Source organism: Vulpes lagopus, chromosome 1, assembly GCF_018345385.1.
Source record: "Vulpes lagopus strain Blue_001 chromosome 1, ASM1834538v1, whole genome shotgun sequence".
Classification (NCBI taxonomy): Eukaryota; Metazoa; Chordata; class Mammalia; order Carnivora; family Canidae; genus Vulpes; species Vulpes lagopus.
The window spans coordinates 79,282,915-79,304,623 of record NC_054824.1 but is presented as its reverse complement, the minus strand read 5'-3'; the positions used below and the strand labels follow the sequence as shown (position 1 = coordinate 79,304,623).

Here is a 21,709-nt window from a genome sequence, read left to right as displayed (position 1 = left end):
CCCCTATTAACTCATTGGAAAGTGGGACCAAGTTAGTGAGGTGGGCTGTGGTCAGAGAAGGCCAAGAAGCCCTGGATGTCATTCTTCAGCTCCCTTCTGCTCTAGAATTTTGATTTGCTGAAATCAAGACATGAGGGTATGAGATCCCTCAGCTTCCTCTCTTATACTTTGACCATCCCCCACGTTTTAATGACTTCCTCTCTCTCTCTCCAGAGGTCAGGGCAGGGCACCTTTCCTTTCTAAAGGTAGTCAGTACACCTGATGTCCCTCCCACCTGTTCTACCTGCTTAGTGTTCATGCCACTTCATAAGGCTTTGCTTTACTCATTTCCTACTGGCTTTGGTTCTTTGCCTACAAATATGCTTGGGGTTATCCTATTCTAACCAACAGTCACGCACACCCATTTCCTCATCCAGGAGCTCTCCGTAACAACTTCTGCTCCCTCCATGCAATCTCCTCCTGTCATCAAAATTCTCAGGACAGTCTGCCGTAGTGATTCACTCTGAAAGTGACCTCATTCACTCAAGTCCAGAGATGTTTACTTGTAGCCTGCATTTCTTTATATTACTCGTTCTTCTAAAGGAACTCTAACACTCAGGAGAAACCACTCTCCCTCAGAACCTGTTTAGCAGCATACTGAAACAGTGGACACATTCATCATTTGTGTTGGCTTTGTCCTCAGTCCTGCTTGTTTTTAGTGCTCCACTGACCTTGGGAGTGATTTTCTCATCTCTTTCTGCATATTACTACTCCAGGGATAGTGACTCCTCCATGGCCTCTCTCCCAGAGGCTCTTGAAAGGTGATGAGTCCCACAGCCCAATATCCAGTTTTCTGCTATTTTTCCTCTCTCTCTCTCTCTTTTTTTTTTTTTTTAAAGATTTTATTTATTTATTCATGAGAGACAGAGAGAGGCAGAGACATAGGCAGAGGGAGAAGCAGGCTCCATGCAGGGAGTCCGTCGCGGGACTTGATCCCAGGTCTCCAGGATCAGGCCCTGGGGTGAAGGTGGCGCTACACCGCTGAGCCACCAGGGCTGCCCTATTTTTCTTCTCTTTAAGGAGGTCCTTGGTATCTCTGCCAAGCCTGCTGTGATCTACACACAGTTTGTAGTAGCCTCTACCAAGTGAAATTCAGGCACTCATAAGTCAGATGAAAACAGATTCAACACCATACTGCCACTGCTACTTACTAGCTGTGTGACTTCTCTGACCTTTAGTAGTCCCCTCATCTGTTAAGTAGTGATGAAACAGCCTTCTAGGGTTGTGAGGATTCATACAGGGAAATCCATGCAAAGGGCCTATGCATAGCAGACATCCAATAAAAGTTAGTTCTCTTTTCCTGTAAAACAACAACCCCAGAATACAGGCCTGAAACCAGACACAGGCCATTGACCTTCTTGACATTGTAGATTAAGTTTTGTTTCTATCTTATAAGGCAATCCCTTCTCTTCCCTTTTAAAAAATTTCTATTCAAATGGACCAAACTGCTAAAGAGTGTTTATCTCTGAATGCTCAGATTAGTCTTTATATTTTTCTGAATTTCTCAAACTTTCTACAATGTAATACTTCATGTATATCACTGGGGGAAAAATATTATTTTAGGAATATGAAACTCCTTCCATTTAAAGCAGTTGGTCCCACACCATCTACTTATTAAGAAAAGATTTTTAGGCACCTGGGTGGCTCAGTCCATTAAGCGTCTGCCTTCAGTCCAGGCCATGATCCCAGGGTCCTGACGTGGAGCCCCATGTCAGGCTCCCTGCCCGGTGGGGAGCCTGCTTCTCCCTCTCTCCTCCCTGCTGTTCATTCTCTCACTCTCTCTCTAATAAATAAAATCTTAAAAAAAAAAAGAAATAAAGAAAAGGATTTTTATAGAATAATTTTCTACAAAAAAGTTTAGCATTCCACAGCCAAATTTTTTAGAGCATGTCATAATTCTGTTTTAAAAGGTCAAATTTTAGTCAAAAGAAAGATTACATTAAGAGCAAGATCTTGGGGATCCCGGGATGGCTCAGCGGCTTAGCACCTGCCTTCAGCCCAGGGCATAGTCCTGGAGTCCTGGGATCGAGTCCCACATCGGGCTCCCTGCATGGAGCCTGCCTCTCTCTCTGTCTGTGTCTTTGCCCCTCTCTCTCCCCCTGTATCGTTCATGAATAAATAAATAAAATCTTAAAAAAAAAAAAGAGCAAGATCTTCTGCTCGCTCTCTCTCCTTCATCTAAACCTCTTTCCTTCATCTAAAAAGAGGTTCTCAAAGTGAGACCCACAGATCATCAGCATCACATCACTTGAAAACTTTTCTGGAATACAAATCCTCAGGCCTGCCCAAACCAATTGAATCAGAAACTCTGGAGGTGGAGCCAGCAGCTAACTTTTAACAAACTATAGGTAATTCGTAAGTTTAAGAACCGCTGCTTTAACACCTTTCTCCTCTATCTGTTCTTTTCAAGTCACCTCTAAGGGGTGACCTCTCTCACTGCTACGTTTAAACCACTCACTCTAGCCACTCCATGTCCAAGCAAGGTGAGCGCTAGGAGCAAATACTGAAGCACAGGCATATCAGAGCCACTGAGGAAATGCCAGCAGTAGGCAGAACTATTGGAAGGCGGCCTTAGGCAGGCTATGATGTAGATGGGCAGAAATCTTCCCCCTTGGGCCTACAACTTCCTGGAACATCATATTCTGGGCTGAGGTCAAAGACCTCTGAGCCTGTGATGGGAGAAGGGCATGGAGGAGAAAGCTGGAAGGACCTAAGGTTTTGACCTGGTATGTGAAGTTGATCTATTTGGGACAGCAGTCTCCAGCAGCACCGAGTCGCACTGCTCATCTGTCCCCTCTTACCTTCCTCGGGGCAGCAGCAGCGGGCAGGACAGCAGGGGCAGCGGATGTAGCAGCAGCAATACTGAGGACAGCACTGGCACCAGCACACTCCAATCAGCAGAAGCAGGAGGAGGGCCCCCAGAATGATGAAGATCACTGTCAGCCAGTCTGCAGGGGAGATGCCAAGAGCAGGCTAACTAAATATGCAGGTGAATGCTTCCACGTCTCACATTCTAGAGGCCTAATAAACATAGCTCTTGACCTATAAATTAAGTTCAATTAATATACTGGGGGAAAAAAGTTTAGTTTTGGGAAGGGATCTTCAGACGTTGGCGATACAATGATAACCTGGGCTTACTTGCTTCTGTTTTTTTCCGTATATAAAAATGTCACAGTGATGGGGTGGCTAATAAAAAGCTCCAGCAGCACTTACGCAGGACAATAAGCTTCACCTCCTTATCTGGGTCTCCTGATGTGTCCCCTGGAGCCTCAATGGTGCAATAATACACTCCATGGTCCCACCACATCACTTCATTAATCACCAGATCTGCTCCTGCAGGAAGGGAGGGAGAAAGTGCCGAAGATTAAAGGAGGGGGCCCTGGGTTCTATGGCTTAAAGACCCAGCATTGTCCTTCCACATCCTAAGAGGGCCCCTCGTGGTTCAGAGGAAGGCCTCAATTCCTTTTTTTTGAGACTCTTCTCTTTCTCTGAACAGTATAATGATGGTAGAACTGACCATTCATTGAGCCCTCCCATGTACCTTGAAAGGATTTTAGATATCACCTCATTTAATTCCCACCACAGCTTTCTAAGTAGGTGAGGTACACATTATGTTGCCTCCCAGGGTCTCTTCTCCCTTTCTCTCACAGTCATAGAATTTTTTGCTCATGTATGTGGCCATGCAGAATAAAGTCACTATTTCCTATCCTCTTTGAACCGTGGACATGGATGTGCAACTCCGTTCTGGTGGACAGGATGCAAGCAGAAGCGATACACGATGGCTCCCAGGAACTTTCCTACAACAATTTGGGAACATCTTGGTCCTTTTCTTCTTCATCTCTCCTTTTACTCTGTTATCTGGAAAGCAAATGTGGTGGCTGCCGTTTTCAACCATGAAGAAGGAAAAGACTTTCTTGGTGAGCTGGAGCTTGGGCCTGTCCCCGAGGACTTAATGGAACAGAGCCCGCGCACTAGTTTTGGATTATCTACCTCCAAATTCATACATGAGAAGAAATAAATGTCTTCATTGTTAAGTCACTAATATTTTGGGCTTTTGCTTCCTCACAATCAAACTCAATACCATCTTGATACGGTAAGTATGTTTATTAGTTGCATTTCAGATGAGGAAACCAAGACTCCAAGAGGCTAAGAAACTGGCCTAAGAACAGAGAAATAATGCAGAGCAGATGTAGATTCAAATCCATGGTTCTCCACTGCAACGCTGGTGCTCTTAACTGCTAAGTTCTAATGTACTTTCCAAAGTGGGTCAAAAACCCCACAGCCTGGATCCCTCACCAGCTGTGAATGGATCCCTCTGGCCCTTGAAGAGACAAGTTATGAGATGAAGTTGAATAAGCAGGGATGAAATGCCAATGTTTCAAGGATAAATGTTACTCAATGTTCAAGAAAGGAATTTCAGTTTTTCATGAGCACCAAGCACTGTGCTACCTCATTAAGATAGATAAATGGTATGTTCAGGTTTAGTAAATGCAACAAATCTTCACTGAAGACCTCGTGTGGGTCCAACACTGAGGAAGATCTGCAGAGGCACAAGATCCATCTCTGTCCTAAAAGGGCTTCAGTCAGAGGCATCAGGGCACCTCCACATCCCTGCTATTATAGCCACAGTAAGTGCCAGGGGACATCATCAAATTCTTTAAAAAACAAAAAAACACACACAAAAAACCAAAACCTTAGCATTACAGACTTGCTCTTGCTTAGTTGGCAGTCCTACATATAATTCTTCATTATCTGTTTGTCAAAAAATATTTATTGAGGAAATGAAACAAAAATGCACGGTCATGCATGACTGGAGCTAATTTCAACTTCTGTTTCCTTCTCTTTCTACGTCAATCTCTACGATTTTTTCCTACCCATGATTTTCCAAACACACTACCTTTCCCAGAAACAAGCTTAACCCAGACTTGGAAAAATGGTAAAAGCACTTTGGAGGAAATTCTCCCTCAGTGTTAACGTGCATTAAAAATATGCCTCAATTTTTATTAGACATAAAGATTGTTTTAGGGATGTCACAGCAATGAGGACATTCAGACATGTTAATATTTTAAATGATCCAAGAACTGACCTGACATGGTCATCTCAAATGATGCAAACACAGGCAGAGAAGTGTCAGAAAACAAGGGCTCCAGGGAGTCATGACAAGCATGGGGGTAAAAATAAAACACAAGGGGAAAATACTGCTTTCCCATGGGAATAAGGGAGAAGCAGAGTTTGATCCAAAGGTGACTGGGAGTAGAGACAGTGGATAGTATTGCTCAAAATTAAAAAAAAAAAGAAAAGTGGGGATTGTCACCTGTGGGGACTTTCATTCTTCAAAAACTGTAAAGGAGACTTGCCAATTAAAAAGGCTTTAATTGGCAGACTCTGGGAAAAACAAAACCACCCTGAATCTTTGAGAATGTACCTAGAGACCAGAAAAGGACAGATGTTCCCCAAGGCCCAGAGATTAAGGGCTGGCTTGGGGAAATCAGAGATCACATGTAAAAGAGTCAGACTTAAATATTACAGCCAAGGTATTATATACAAATTTGGAAGCAAACGTTAAATTGGCTCCCTATAAATGATCTACCTTTAGTCGGTCATAGAGTATCCACTGATCTCCTCACATTATTGCTGCAGGTACCCTGATGGCCGGCCTGCTTAGTGTATTCGCCCCTCTTTTCATCCTTTTAGCCAGTTAATATTTATTTAACACTACACGTGAAGCTCACTGAAACAGGCTCTGAATTCTGCGCCAATAACTTATCAGAGCAATCCTGGATGATGAGATAGGAACATGGGGCGCTAGCCCATCCACCGGAAAGCACGCTTAGTGATGACTAAAGTTCACTGCACACTTAATATTTGCTAGGTGCTTTATGCATATCATCTCACTTGATCCTGACAACCCTCCAGGAGATGGGTAGTACTACGGCAAGTCCCACTTTGTAGAAATTGAGGCTAAAAAAAAATTGAAGGGACTTGCCCAAGTTCATATACCCTATTAGTGCAGAACGAGGACCCACACCCAAGAGTGACTGCAGCCTGGGAGCTCTAACCACCAGTCCCTGTACCAGGCACAAAGAATAAATATGCTTTACACGTACCTCCTAGAGATCACGTTTGATATTTACTTCAGTGTACAGAGACAGAGGCCTTATGCCCATCTTTCAGATGAGGTAACAGAGGCCAGAGAAAGCGTCTGCTGCTGGTCCATGAGCTAGCAGCCGGAAGTCTTTGATTCTAACCCTAATGCTCTTTCCTCTACCAAAGGGTGATGATGATCCCAAGGGGGCCATTTACTTGGAAGCCCCTTCGACATGTACAACAGGAGGGAAACTCAGGGGCCCTGAGAGCAATTTATGGCAGGGAGCAAACAAGCCTGAGCCGCACTTTAGCCAGGAAAAAGCAAAAGAAACCAACCACTCCCAGACCTTTAGCCAAAGCTGCAGGACCTCTTCTCATCCTGAGACAAACTTCCAGGGGAGTGACTTCAGACAGTGGTACAGCAATCTATGTATCTGGCACTTTCCTCAAACAAACAAATTAAAAAAAAAAAAAGGGAAATCCCCACAATGACTCAGGCCACCAAGCCCAGTGTCTGTACCTCTTGCCACCCCCGGTCCCCTGCCGCCTTCTCTGCACTCACGGTTCTGGATGGTGATCTTGCGCTGCCGGTAATCCACCCCCAGCACAGGCTCATTCTGCCCCCGCCTCTGAGCCACGATGCGAACCTCCCGCTGGCTGTCGTTGCAGTCATTGGATGGGTCCTGGCCCAGGGATAAGGCTGCCTGGTATGCTGCGGGGAAAGGACACAGCCAAGTCACACAGCAACGGGGAATCCCCACGAAGAAGGGCGCCCTTTGCTGTTCCCTGGAGCAGTGAAGCTTCTCATTTTTTCCTGGGCTCATGTGTCTACTGGGAATCTTGCTAAACATGAAGATTCTGATTCTGGGGGTCTGGAGTGAGAATCTGACAGTCTGCATTTCTAACAAACCTTTGAGCCCCAAGATCCAGACCCCTCTAAAAGGCCCTCATGTCCAAATCCTGGCTGCATACTCCTGTCTCCGATTACCCATGCCCCATTTTTGGTGACTCCAGGTTCTGCTCCCATGGGGTTCACCCACCTGCCCTTACATTTGCGGGTGGCAAATGCCCACTACCCTGGTCTCTCCTTTCTTCCCACTTTATCTGAAGAGTAACCTCCTGGAAATCATGCCTTGATTCAGAGATGTGTCTTTTGGGGACAACACCAGGTTCTGTGGGTGACTCGGACATTTAGGTATCAGGGTTCATACTGTAAGACATCAGTCAGGGCTAAAGTAGGTAAAGCTCCCCCCTTTTTCCTCATGTCAGGAAGCTCAGTTTCTTCCTGCGCAGATGGAGTCTACTCATACTCTCAAAATTTCTACAAGGTTAACTGTCAGGGCTGACAGTGAGGATCCGGGTTCCTTTGTTCCTTGAGAGAAGCAGAGGTTGACAGCTAGAAAGAGCTTTGGTTCAAGGGAGGAGAACTGACTGAGATGTAGGGCCTGAGGGCCAGGCCTGAGCCTGGGTAGGGGAGGTTGTGCTGCACTGAGAACATGTTCCCTGGGCCAAGCGAGCTCTCACTGTGATTCTGTCAGCTGCTAGGAAGGGAGTGTGGCCATCAAAGGGAGGGTGGCAGTGGGTGGGAGGTGACAAATGGTCATTCCTCGGGTCCCAGGGGCTGTCGGAGGCTTCTTGTCCACATTCTGAGGTGGTGAGGGGAAGGGAAGCAGCCTGCACCCTCACCTCAGTGTGTGGCCCTGCAGCCAGGAACGCACCGGGAGGCAGGACCTGCCCTGTGCTTTGGAGAAACTTAATGCCTGAGCTGCCCAATTCGTTTTAGAACAAGGCAGGGCACAATTTTTTTTGATATTTTATTTATTTATTCATGAAAGACACACACACACACACACAGAAGCAGAGACACAGGCAGGGGGAGAAGCAGGCTCCATGCAGGGAGCCCGACGCGGGACTCGATCCCAGGACCCCAGGATCAGCCCTGGGCCAAAGGCAGGCACTAAACCCCTGAGCCACCCAGGGATCCCCAGGGCACTAATTTTAAAATACTATGTGACTTTAAATAAGTTACTTCGCCTGCATGGGCTGTTTATCTAGAAGATGAGAGGACTGCATTAAGTGATCTTTGTGGCTCCCCCTCCTAAAGATGTGTGATCCCCAATAATTCCTGTGCCCCAAGGCTTCACAGAGGGACGTGGGCAGAAGCGGGAGGGCACTCACAGGCGGAGTAGTAGTCAAAGATGGGGTCCTTGCAGAAGGACTTGAAGCGCCAGGTCACCACGACATCCTGGAGCTGGGCAGAGGTGGTGTAGTCACATTTGAGGACGATGGAGGCAAACAGGGTGACGTAGCGCTCCGTGTGCTGGACTGTCACCAGCAAGGACAGGCACCCTGCAGCCGAGAGCAAGAGGCAATGATGAAGGCCAAGGTCTCTGGGAAGTGACCTACTTCTGTTCAGGGGGTAATAAAAGCAATGCAAATAAGCCAGCACACTGCCGGGGCTGTGTGGGGAGCTGGCAGGCCGACTGGGGGAGACGGGGCAGAGACAGAGCAAGGATGACTTGCCAGGATCTCATGATCCCCTGGCAGCATTAACACATCCGACAGAAATGAAGAAGCCATACATGAACTAGAGTGAGCTTGTCAATACACACGTATATTTTTTATGTCACTTTCTCCTTCAAATATTTCCCCACTTCCCCAAGGAAGTTCAACAGGTCTGCCTTCAGCCTTGCTCTGCTGCCTCATGTCCCTTCATGGCCCCCACCTCACACTCAGGGTGTCAGCCACCCTGAACTTACTCCCTTCCTTCCCATGCCAGGATCACCATCTTCTCCAGGTCTTCCCACGTGTGGACCTCTTGGCTGGAGCACTCTCCTGGAGCACTCTCCCAGAGCACCAGCCACCACTCCATTCCCTTCTCCAGGTTAGTTACTATAGGTATGTCTTGGTGCTTCAGCTGTACCCTCACCTCCTCCAGAAGCCTTCCTTGACTGCAAATCTGGGAGAGGGGCCTCCTGTAATTTCTCAAAGTACCTCTTCCTCCCCAGGCAGCACTTTTCACATGCCTCAGTGATGGCCAGTTAACTGCAGGCTCTGAGAAGGCTGACTCCATCTGTCTCTGACTCCCTGTTACAGCACAACCTCACACCGTACCTGTCACCTCCTTGGCACCCAACGCATGTTTGTTGAGTAAATAATTGAATGAGTGACCAAGAATACATTAACAGTAGAAACTGTCAGTACAGGTGGCCAACATAAGCATAAAATAAATAAAAATGATCAGATGGTGACAAATTTTATTAAGAAAGACTTGGAGAAATTGAGAATTTTTCTTTTCTCTTTTTTACAACTCCCTCTCCCTCAGCCTCCAAAGCTACAAACACATAGCTGCGGGTCTGCCTTGAAGAGGATCCAGGTGGCACAAAGTCAGGTGGGACTTTGGCATGGTCAGAGGTCCACACATAACCAACATCTTAGAATGTTCCTGTGCCAATATGGTCTCTAGGCTAAGTTATAGGGGATCTTCTCATGGTACAGAAAAATAGTGGCTCAAACTCGAACATGTACCACCAGGAGGACTTGTAACGGCCCAGATCACTTTCAGTATACGTTTCTGATTCACTAGGACTTGGGTGGGGCCCCAAGACTCACATTTCTAACAAGTTTGCAGTTTGATCCCACTGATCTGGGTACCATGCTTTGAGAACCACTGGTGTAGACTAAATTAAAAACAAAACAAAACAAACAGGCTTTGGTCTCAGATACAACTGGGTTCAAAAAAAAACTTCACTATTTATTTGGACTTCGTACAAGTTACTTACTCTGAGTTTATTTTTTCCCAGCTATGACTGGGGATTGAAACAGTACTAACCTCATCAGATCTTTGAAAGCATGCAATGAGATAATTCACTTGTGGCAGTTGGCATGATGCCTGGCACATATGCTGCTGTGTCAGCGTCTAAGTCTGAGTCTATTTCCCTCTTTTCCTTTATTATGAAGACCAAAAAGAAAGGGGTTTGAGGTGGGGTTCTCTCCAAGGGAGTTCTCAGGTGGAATAGCCTCATTTTGACCGAGTTACTCCCACAAACACAAAAATTTAGCACCCACCCTCACCCTTTACAAAGCAGCTGGGTGGGCCTGGCTTGAGGGCTACAGCCACATGATTCTGGATCCTGCCTCACCTCTGGACACAGAGGTATGATAGTAAACTGTGGCCTATGATGGGCACATGCACCTACTTTCCTCACATTCCTCCGAGAAAGACAGAGTGCTGCTCAGGATAGGACCTTGCCCCCAGAAATGACCCAAACCGTCTCCAGGGCTGGGCTGAAATAATGATGTGCCTGTGACAGATCTGCTGGAGAGACGGTCTGCAGAAATGCGGGGGAGACTTAGGGGTGGGGGAGAAAGAACTATAAGCTGGACCCTAAAACTCAGGTGGGATTAAGATTACATATGAAAAAATAGGGCGAAGGCAGAGAAACTCATAGTTTTGAGACAGACAAAAAGGAGAGCAGAGGTCCTTATCAGGAAGGGGCTTGGGGAACTCAGAAGGAACCAATTCCTGGCTTTATGGGAAACAGAAGGATAAATAAGGCGGGGCTGGTGGTAGTAACTGGAGGTGGGGAGACTGGGTGGAGTCTATAAATCTCACTGAAGCATCTACTTCTGGTTAATGGGTAATCACTGAAGACTTTTCTGTAGAATAATAGGGCAAAGTGGTTTTTTTGTTTTGTTTTTTTTGTTTTTTTTTTAGAAAGACTGATGACTTCCTCATCCAGCTATAAAGATCATCATTTTGAAAATGAGCTTTGAATAGTTTGGGAGGGGAAATAGCTGTTGTCTCTACCAGCTATAAGATTCCTGGAATAAGGCCAATCAGAATGGAAGAGCCGGCGACAAGCATTCTCAAACCCAACATGGATTCTTCTGTAGTCTGCTTTATCATTTTTGCTCCTCCACTCTCACCACCCCCTTTGATTTTTTCCAGAACTGACCTGAAATAGACCTTGGAGCTTTCACTGAACACTGTTTTAACTGAAGAGAAGTCACTACAGGTAAGCTTTTGACAATGATTAGGATGGCACTGTCGCCACTAGCTTATTTTGCTCAGGAAATCTATGGATTAGAATAGAGATAAAAACAATTTATGGTCTAAACAAAATCCTATGTTCTCACAGTACTTTCAAATACTTTCTTTTACACACTAAATAGGACAAACAGTGCCATTTTGCACACCACAGATCTGAGACTGGAAAAGACGAGAGGCTTGTCTGTGGTCATTCATTTTCTAAGGAGGTCAGAGTCAAGATTCTATCCCCGAGCAGGGCTCTTTCCACTCTATCCAGTTATTCTCTTTCTCTTTTTTTTTAAAGACTGATTGATTGATTGATTGATTGATTTGAGAGAGAGAGAGAACGAATGAACATGAGAGCTGGGAGAGGCAGAGGGAGAAGCAGACTCCCCGCTGAATGAGGAGCCCAATGCGGGGCTCAACCCCACAACTCCTGGATCCTGACCCTGAGCTGAAGGCAGACCCTCAACCGACTGAGCCACCCAGGCACCTCAACCTGGTTATTCTTTTAATAAGGGAAAATGTTTGGTACTCGTGAGCCTGCAAATAATCGGAGTGTAGAGCCAGGCTATAATTGGCAGCAGTCACTCTGATCCTGTGATTAATAACCTACATGTTCTTTATTTTGCTGAATGATAATTTGACGTAAATAGCAACTTATTCAAAGGGCTCGAGTTGACACTATTTGCATAGAGGTGGAACATTTGGAGGGAGGGCAAGTTTGCTGGGAGTCAGAGAAAGGAATTTGCCTGGAGCTAGAAGTTGCTCTGCGGCAGCTTGAAAGATTGCTGAACCTGACACTGAGGGAGGACAACGGAGCCAAGGGTGATCACCTTCATCATTAAATCCTCACTCAGCTCCCCTTCCATGAATGCCTTTATTATGGCCAATACACACCTGAAGTGGCAGGACTCACCTTTACTGACGTCAGCACTGGCTTTGCTGCCAGGGACTATTCTTTCATCCTCTCTTTGATTTCACCCCTTCTGTGAATTTCAAGGCTTGAAATATGTCGGGTTCCCATGATTTTGACCATACTGAGCTTACTCACACCTTCTCCAGGGGTCTGCTAGTTCCATGGCATCTCGCTCAGCTCTCAGACCTTCACCCCTTGCCCTCCCCAAGAAGACTGAGAAGAGTCTTCTCCAGGACCCAGGACAAAAGGTACTGAGCAACCAGCAAAGCTTTCTCCCTTTTGCTCAGCTGTTGCTCTGGGTCTCGGCATCTACTGTGCCAGGTGATGTACACACATTGTCTCTAATCCTCACAAAACCCCCGGGGGTGGGAACAGTCCTACTCATACGCATGGGCAAAGGTTCAGAGACTATAATAAGCCAGGCCCTCTCAGCTTCAGGATTTGGCTTTGCTGGCACCCAAACGTGATCTCTCCCAAGCAGGCAGCCTTGCCTTTCAAAGTGGAAGTTTGGTGCTAGACTCAAAAAGCAGGACGGTTTTCCAAACTGGGAGGAGGACAGCCCATCTCAAAGGCAAAAACCTCCCATCTTTCCTGTCCTTTAGCCTTGGACTTCTCAGTAAAAACTAACGGCATTGGGCATGCGTACTACTAGGAAGGTACAGTTTTCAAGAAGAGACTAAGAATAGCAGAATCTGAGCTGAAAAGAGGAACAGATTCAAAAAAGTAGATGTCCTTTTTGGATCTGTGTTTTTTAAAATGTTTTCAAATTCCTATATATATATTTTTTCTATTCTGTTTTGAGGTGGGAGGAGGGGCAGAGGGAGAGAGAGGATCTTAAACAGCCTGTATGTCCAGTGTGGAGCCCGATACAGGGCTCCGTGTCACAACCCTGACATCATGACCTGACCTGAAATCAAGAGTCAGACACTTAACCGGCTGAGCCACCCAGGAGCCCCTTTCTATTCTTAAATTTCCTTCATCCTGTGGCATCTCCTTCCTCTCAGTTACCTTCTATCTGATTTCCTAAATATCTCTATCATTATCTTTTCAAAACTTTAATTCTGGAGATCAACTTCCTAAATTCAGATTCTGTTTCTCCTTCCCCATCAGTTAAAAGAACTGACAAGTTATTTCCAAACTACAATTGCCTCTTTATATGCAAAACCAGAATGATAATAATAGTTCCCTGATAGGGGCGCCTGGGGGGCTGAGTCAGTTAATCTGACTCACGATTTTAACTCAGGTCATGATCTCAGGGTCCTGGGATCCAGCCCTGCATCAGGCTTCCTGCCTGGCTGCTTGTCTCCCTCGCCCTCTGCCCCTCCTCCCACTCACACACACACGTGTGCTCTTTCCCTCTCTCTTTCTCAAATAAATAAATCTTTCAATGTTTGTAGCAGCAATGCCCTCAATAGCCAAAATATGGTAAGAATCTAGATGTCTGTCTGTCATTGACAGATGAATGGATAAAGAAGATGTGGGGTATATATGTATATACAATGGAGTATTACTCAGCCATCAAAATGAATGAGATCTTGCCATTTGCAATGATGTGGATAGAACTACAGGTTATTATGCTAAGCGAAATAAGTCAGAGAGATAGATACCATGGTTTCACTCATCTGTGGAATTTAAGAAACAAACAGATTGAACATAGGGGAAGGAAATATAAGATGAAAGTAGAAAGGGGGGCAAACCATAAAGATTCTTACTTTAGGAAACAAGCTGAGGGTTGCTGGAGGGGAGTGGGGCGAGGGGAAGGGGTAACTGAGTGATGGGCATTAAGGAGGGTACTTGATGTAATGAGCACTGGGTGTTATATGCAACTGATGAGTCACTAAATTTTACCCCTGAAACTAATAATACAGCAAATGTTAACTAACTTGAATTTTAAAATCAATCAGGAGGAGAAAGAGAAAAATAAATTAAAAAATCTTAAAAACAAACAAACAAAAACTTTCCTGATAGTGTTGTAGTGGGGATTAAATGAGATAATAAATGTTCAGGATTTAGCAAAGAGTCTGGGACATAATAGCCACAGAATAAACATTAGCTATTATTTGTATCATTTGCACTTCTAATCTTGACTGCCTTCAAGATTTAAGTCAATTGAGAACATGTAAAAGCATTTTGAAAGAATTAAAATGATACACATGTAAAGTGGCATTAAAAGCCTTTAAAGTTGAGTTGCTTTGTCCCCTGGCAAACCCATTCAGTTGGTCTCCTCTGAAAGAGGGAGGGAAACCTATCGTTTAAGAGTATAAAGATAATTTCAGAGGAGATAGGGGAGCTCATGGGAAGAAGGGAAAGGGAAAGGGAATCTCTGTGTCCTACCATGAAGTAGTTCCCAAGATACTGCTGCTGTGCAGAGTGGGGACTGCATCCTAGAGTAAAGTCAAATGAAAACTACCAAAGATTATCTTTACTATTAAATGCTATGTGTTCCAAACATACGCATATCTTATATTTCTTTATTCATTCTGTCTTTCCTGTGTAATATCAGGTCGGGCAAGATGTTTTACAGTTTCTGGAATATTTTATCCATACAACGGAGGGATATAAGTATAAAACTTTTTTTTTTTAACAAAGAACTGTTTTCAGGGGACTGAACAGCACTTCCCCTTCTTTACACATGAAGGGCCCTGCCTGGAGCAGAGTGGCAGGCATGGGGGGAGCATGGTCTTTCCAGGAAAGGGGCAGTGGCTAGTGTGAACTCCTGTTAGAACAGCTCAATTCCTGAGTGTTTTTCAAGTACCCAGGCACCTATGCTCCAGGAAGCAGGTTAACAAAAAGTACACAGGTTTAATCCTATCAGAGTTTATGTCTGAGCAAGCTATCTCCCCAAGCATATTTGCCATCAGTACTTGTTACATTTCCTTAGATAACAGTTCAAATATGAGAGAAATCAAGGGGAAGAGGGAGTGACCATGAGTGTGAACAAGAAATTAGGGATCAAGAGAATTAGGAGAAAGAGAAGTGGGCTGGGCGGAGGAGGAATTGTGTCTATGTATTACATGTTTAACAAAGGTCTGATGCATGCTACTCAACAGTGGGAGGCTCCGGGTGGTGCTAAGCATGTGATTACCCTGGGAAAGAAAATGATATATACTGAGCACTTGCTGTGTTGTCAGCCATGGCATTGGGTGCTTTATTATATAGTATCTCATGCAATCTTTTATCTCAATTTTACAGATGAGAAAAATCCTCAGGGACATTAAGTTAACTGGTTTAAGGCCACACAGCTAGTGTTTGCCAGCATGCCTTGTACATACATAGTATGCGTTAAACATTTGCTGACTAAAAGAACAGATGAATTCATACAAGACAGGCTAAACTGTTTGGAACAAATTTTAAGTGCTTTAAAAATACAGAAAATAAATAGTTAACCATTTGTAGGATGGCCAGACACACACACACACACACACACACACACACAGGAGTACGAGAGCACGCCCATATAACTGGGGAGAAGGCTACCCAAAGTAGTGAGGCCAGAATTAGTGAGCCTTGAAATCCAAACAAAGAGCTTTAACTCACTCTTATAAGCTACAGAAAACTAGTACAAGTTCTTGGAGGATTAAAGTGAAAGTGAGAAGGATGAACCCAAGTAGGTTAACCAATCATCTGGGTAGAGACTGGTTGGAATGAGACAGAGAGATAGCAGGCCTCGAGGCAAGCAGATGGTTAAGATGGTTAAAATAGGCTAGTGTGAGATTTATCGTCTGGAATAGAAAAGAAGGGGCAGATCCTGGGATTAAGAAACAAAACTTGGGGGCAGCCCAGGTGGCTCAGCGGTTTAGCGCCGCCTCCAGTCCAGGGTGTGATCCTGGAGACCCGGAATTGAGTTCCGTGTCGGGCTCCCTGCATGGAGCCTGCTTCTCCCTCTGCCTGTGCCTCTGCCTCTCTCTCTCTCTCTCTTTCTCTGTGTGTCTCTTATAAGTAAATAAATAAAATATTAAAAAAATAAAAGAAAGAAACAGAACTTGGTCATTAACAGGGTTTGGGAAATGAAGAAAGTATCAAAACTGCTTTCCTCTGACCCATCTCAGCCTAAGAATTACCAATTGAAAAATAGAGAAATAAAGATGACACATGATCTCAGTCTTCTCAATTCTTTTCTTTTAAGATTTTATTTATTTATTTATTCATAGACACACACACACACACACACACACACACACACAGAGAGAGAGAGAGAGAGAGAGAGAGAGAGAGAGAGAGAGGCACAGGCAGAGGGAGAAGCAGGCTCCATGCAGGGAGCCCGACGTGGGTCTCCAGGATCACACCCCGGGCTGCATGCGGCGCTAAACCGCTGCGCCACTGGGGCTGCCCAGTCTTCTCAATTCTTAAAACACACCATTTTATTTCTTCCCCAAGGACGTGATGATGTAATATAGCACTGGGCTGAAAGAAACCCAGGCAGACAGTGCAGTCATCACCCAGCACCTTATTCCATTGTTGTTGGGGCAAGATGTTTAATAAACAGCATTTAGTTAGACATCCAGGAGGCACTCTATATCTATTTCGGCATACCAGGATTCAATGAGACAAAACAAACTTGTTCCGTGGTATGAAACAGGGCAAAGAGCAATGGACCAAAAGCAAGGATGCCTGGGTTCTGATCTCAGCTCTCAAACTAGCTCCACTGTGTCAACCTGAGGCTTGTGACTTTTTTAAAAATATTTTTTATTTATTCATGAGAGAGAGAGAGAGAGAGGCAGAGGGAGAAGCAGGCTCCATGCAGGAGCCCGACGTGGGACTCGATCCCGGGTCTCCAGGATCACACCCTGGGCCGAAGGCGGGCGCTAAACCGCCAAGCCACCCAGGGATCCCCTGCTTGTGACTTTCCTGGACGCACATTTCCTTATCTGCAAAACTGATCCAGAGGGGAAGACAGACAGTAATTGGAAGTGATTTCTACTTGAGTTCAGCGGAGCCCTGGGATCCTGGGGAGCTACTTCATGGGCCCCAAGGAAGTAAAGAAAGAGCCAAGTGGGCAGCTCCCATCTGTCCCCCTCTAGCCCGAGAAGCTCCACTTTCCTATCCACATTAGGGATCGAGATGCATTCAGTCTTCAATGTGATCCCACCCTTTACCCCCACCACCGAGCGAAAATTACTGGTCTATATGCTCTCTAAGAACCATGCTCCTTAGGAATCAGCTGGCTGATTTCCCAAAGAATGATAATGCAAGCTGCCAGCTGTGTGAATCTGTAAGTTAATACCAGTCTATAATCTTAAAAAAATTCACAGACGTCCAGATGAGATGCATCCTTTTAGAATGTGGGTAGAAAACTAAAATTTCATTCCAGGGAAAAAATTTTAAGGCTGGATGGTGGTAATCAGAACTATTAACCAATAATGCAAATGGCTGCATGCAGGTACTTACTTTATTTTTTTTTTTTTAAATTTTTTTTTTAAATTTATTTATGATAGTCACAGAGAGAGAAAGAGTGAGAGGCAGAGACATAGGTAGAGGGAGAAGCAGGCTCCATGCACTGGGAGCCTGATGTGGGATTCGATCCCGGGTCTCCAGGATCGCGCCCTGGGCCAAAGGCAGGCGCCAAACCACTGCGCCACCCAGGGATCCCCAGGTACTTACTTTAGATTATCTTAATGTTTTGTTTTAAGGAGCACGTATCACTTGTGTGCTAAAAATTTCTTTTTTAACTTTGAAGAAGTACATAAACAAGGAAACAAAAACTCTGACAACTGATCTCCCCACAGCTCAGAGCACAGGGATTGTGGTAACTTTCCAGGACGCCCTGCCCTGAGAGGCTTCATCGGGGCCTCAGGCTACACTGACTAGCTAGCCAGTACCCAAATCTGAAGGAATTTCACTAATGGCCCACACTTTACAACTGCAGGAACTTGGATGTGAACCAGAAGCTTGGATTAGCTCTTTTTTAGAACAGAAGAGAACAGGGTAATGAACTGAACATACTCTAGGGTTTTCCAGAGTTCATAATGCAATTTGCAGCAGATCTTGAGAAAATCAACTCACGGGATTTTTCTATTTAATATTAATTTGGAGAGTATTTTCTACTAATTTAAATGTTATCAAAATAATATACGATGTCAATTTGTTATTCTTTTATCTGACATAGTAATGGCGTTGTGTGTGTCTGTGTGTATTTTTGTTTCTGTCTTATAAATCTTTTATACGTGTACACATCACAACATAAACTGTATTCCTTTGCAAAAGCTGTAAAAAAAAAGTTTGAGAAACGCTGCTTTGGTAGATACTGGAAGTGAGAGAAGCAACTTGAGTTTCAGCTTAGCCTTAGAGAATTTTAAGAAGTTTGGTCTAAAAATAAAGAGGTGGGGGCAGTAGGAGGAACCCAATATTTCCTGAGTGATGACCATTTTGTAGACACAGTGCTTAATCTTAACCCACCCAATATGAGCTGGCCTTCTGGGAGTGGGAGGGTGGGAAGGGCTCATCAGGAATTTTTCACCTGTCTCCTAGATGAAGAAAACTGAAGTAATTCCTCCAAAGTCACAGTAAGAGGCAGGCTCAGAATTCCAACCTGATAGTCCATCTGACTATTAATTGCAGTTTCCTAGGGGAAGGAGGAGGGGAAATTTGTTTCTTGAAAGTCAGCTCTAAAAAATTCCTACTTGAGTCTAAATCATGACTACCATTGTCACCACGGCTACCATTCATTAAGCCTTCAGTTTGTTTCAGCCACTATCTTAAGTGCCTTGAAATCTTCATTTCACTTAATCCTCACAAAAACCTTCTGAGATATGTACTTTAATTATTCCTATTTCCTGCAGGCTTTCAGCAGTTCTGTAACTTGACCAAAGTCACACAAATGTGGACGCAAAGCCCAGATGCACATTCAATAGCTGAATGCAGTTTTTTTTTAAATGTTCCCTATACATATTCTGGGGAAAATATCTAAAATAATTACTTCCTCTCAAAGCATTGGGAGTCTGAACAGTTGAAATCTCAATTTCACACCTATGTAATAAAAGTGAGACTAGATGTTCACTTTGCACTTTTCTTGAATTCAGCATTCTCTGGTTCTAAAATGGGTCATGCGGGTAGGTTTCCAGTTAGAGAAGGCCAGGAAACACGCCAGCCTGTATCATTTTACCGCTTCAGCATTCTGGTACTAACACTGCATGGCTGGTTCCTGAACAGTTGTGACTCCACTTTCCAAAGCCCCTTGTTCATTTAGCAATCTGCTTACTATAAGAATATACCCTTTGGTCATCATCACTGTATTTGGAAAAAATGTTGAGTGTACAATATTCATCATACAAATTGAAAAGCCTTGAAAACACTATGCTGATGATTTAAGTATTGGCCTTTATACTCTCATAAGATTTTTGTTTGTAAGGCTTCTATTCTTAGTCTATTGACCTGGATGACTGCTGGCTACAAAGTCCTAATCTGGGGATGCGGTGCTAAGGGGCGGAAGTGGTTATAGACCTCTATTTTCTTGAAAAGGCAGCTCCAGTAGCTCCAGCAAGCGCTAGCTACTGTGGAATTTGAGCTAAACACATAAGGTAAAGGAGAGAAGACTCGGAGAAGCTGGGATTTTTCTGATTTTGCTGTTACCGCCTAAGCTGGTAACTGCTCTGGTGAAATTTCGGGCACTTCAATTTAGATGAGCTTTAGTCCATTTCCTTATGTGCCACGTGTCCACCATCTACCCTTGTCAGCTCCAGACAACCGACAGGACACGTATCCCGCAGAAATGGTGCGAGCCAGAGGACCTTAGGAATACGATTTTCCAGTTTTCTCACCCTTTTGCAATTCTCCCTCCTTTTTATTCTCAGCGTTAAGCTTAAGCTCTTGTAGCATCTTTGTCAGAATGAGATTTAGTTACGTCTGAGTGATTTTCATGTCCTATCAAGCTGGTAAAAATGAAATTCCACCCATATCTTCCTATTACATCTTTTCCCTCAGAAAAAATACAAGACTCACGTTGCTTTGTCAGCCAACTGAGCAGACTTCCCACTAACAACTTAGAGATCAGAGGGCAGTTACTCCCAAGAGAAGGGATGGGGAATGGTAAAATGAAATAAAACAGGGCGGAACTTCCAGGGGAGCTCATACCTGTCCTGTTGGCAAGGTCACACCTACATCCTAATGGAAAAGGGCTGCCAGTCCTGCAAATTCAGTCACTCAGCTATCCTTTTCCCGATTTTACTCATGCAGATGCACATGCCCATCATATTTCCAAGAGATACAATGAGACACAAAAACCATGTTTTCCAACGTAGGCAGGTGGGAAGGCTAAGAGAAGGGAGGCGCAGGTGGGTGGCCGGGCACCTGGTAGGGGATAACCGAGCGAGGGATAAAGTCGGGGGCGTGAGCGGATACAAAGCAAGGCGAAGAGCGACACCGAACAGGACGAGCAAAGAGCTACACGGTTTGGTCCTGGAAACCAGGTGCGGAATCATTCTGCACAGGCCGTTGTGCCCAGGACGCGTCATAACCTCCCAGGAGCCAACAAACGCGTTGCTGGCACCGTATTTAAAACCTAAAAACAAGCCTCCGATGCAAGAGCCAGGTAACTGGGAGGCCAGGTAGTGCCTCCACCTGCAGCCGGTCAGTGTCGGAGACCGAGAAGCGCCTCAAGACGGCGGGGGGTGGGGGGAGCCCCGAGGCTCGAGTTCCTGCCCTCGCTGCACCTGCTGCACCTGCTGCACCTGCTGTCCGAAGGGCCCGGGCAGACGGGAGAGGAGAACAACAGGTTCCCGCGGGCAGCAGCTCGAGCCCCCCCCCCCCCCGGTCCCCCGCCGCCCCCGGCTGTGCCAAGAGCGCCCGGGGCGCGCGGCCCAGGCCTCGGCGGCCGGTCTGCGGCCTTGCAGGTCCGGGCCGACCGCGGCGTCCGTGCCCCTGGGCCCAGGCTGAGACGCGCCGTCCCCAGGCTCACCTGCTGGGAGCCCGGCGACGAGCAGCAGCCAAGGTGCAGGTAGCTCCGGGCCCATGCCTGCGGCTCCCGGCCGGTCGGCTCCGGGCCCGGGGCTCGCTCCAGCGCTGCAGCCCCCGGACGCACCACGTCCCGGGGAAGCCGCGCAGGGCGGGGGCAGGTGCGCCGCGGGCCAGCAGGTGCGCCCGGCTCAGCCCCACCCCGCGCTTCCCGCGGCCCCGCCTCCCCGCCCCGCCCCGCCCCCACCGAGGCCCGGGGCCGCCCACCTGGCCCACCTGGCCCACCTGGCCCACCTGGCCCACCTGGCCCACCTGCCGCCTCCCCGTCTGCCGCCTGCCGGGCCCTCGCCTCCCTGGAAGCCCGTCGCAGGCCGCACCCCTCCCGCCTCTTGCCAAACCATTTCTTTCCCCAGAAGTTCTTGGGGAGTCTTACCTCTAGCAAACGCCTCCCCCTCTTTGTAGAATTACTGGGATACAACTTTCCGGGGTATACGTCTTATGCTATATTTCCATTCCCTCATACATGCCTGGAAAACTCCCCCCCCCCCCCCCCCCCCCCCCGAAAACACACCAATATGAAGTTTGCACATAAGGTCTGCTCAGGATTTCTAGAAACTAAAGATGTGCAGTATAAACTAGAGAAAGAGACTTAATTTTCCGCAAATATGAAAGTCATAGATGCTTATTACAGAAAAGTTAGAGAAATATAAAGTGATAAGAACAAATCCTGCTCCCACCACCTG

General features: G+C 45.9%; 1 protein-coding gene across 4 annotated transcripts in view; it reads right to left on the bottom strand.

Moving 5' to 3' along the window:
* ILDR1 (immunoglobulin like domain containing receptor 1) overlaps nt 1-21,097 on the bottom strand; it is a 31,211-nt gene extending 10,114 nt beyond the window's left edge. For all 4 annotated transcript variants that reach the window (XM_041722292.1, XM_041722300.1, XM_041722308.1 and 1 more), the window contains exons 1-5: nt 20,971-21,097; nt 8,305-8,475; nt 6,689-6,838; nt 3,253-3,372; nt 2,841-2,987 (exon numbers count right to left, since the gene is read on the bottom strand). In XM_041722292.1, the coding sequence (XP_041578226.1) occupies nt 2,841-2,987; nt 3,253-3,372; nt 6,689-6,838; nt 8,305-8,475; nt 20,971-21,025 (643 nt within the window). In that variant the 5' untranslated portion in view covers nt 21,026-21,097. The remainder of the gene's footprint in view (nt 1-2,840; nt 2,988-3,252; nt 3,373-6,688; nt 6,839-8,304; nt 8,476-20,970) is intronic.
* Nucleotides 21,098-21,709: the final 612 nt, after the last annotated feature.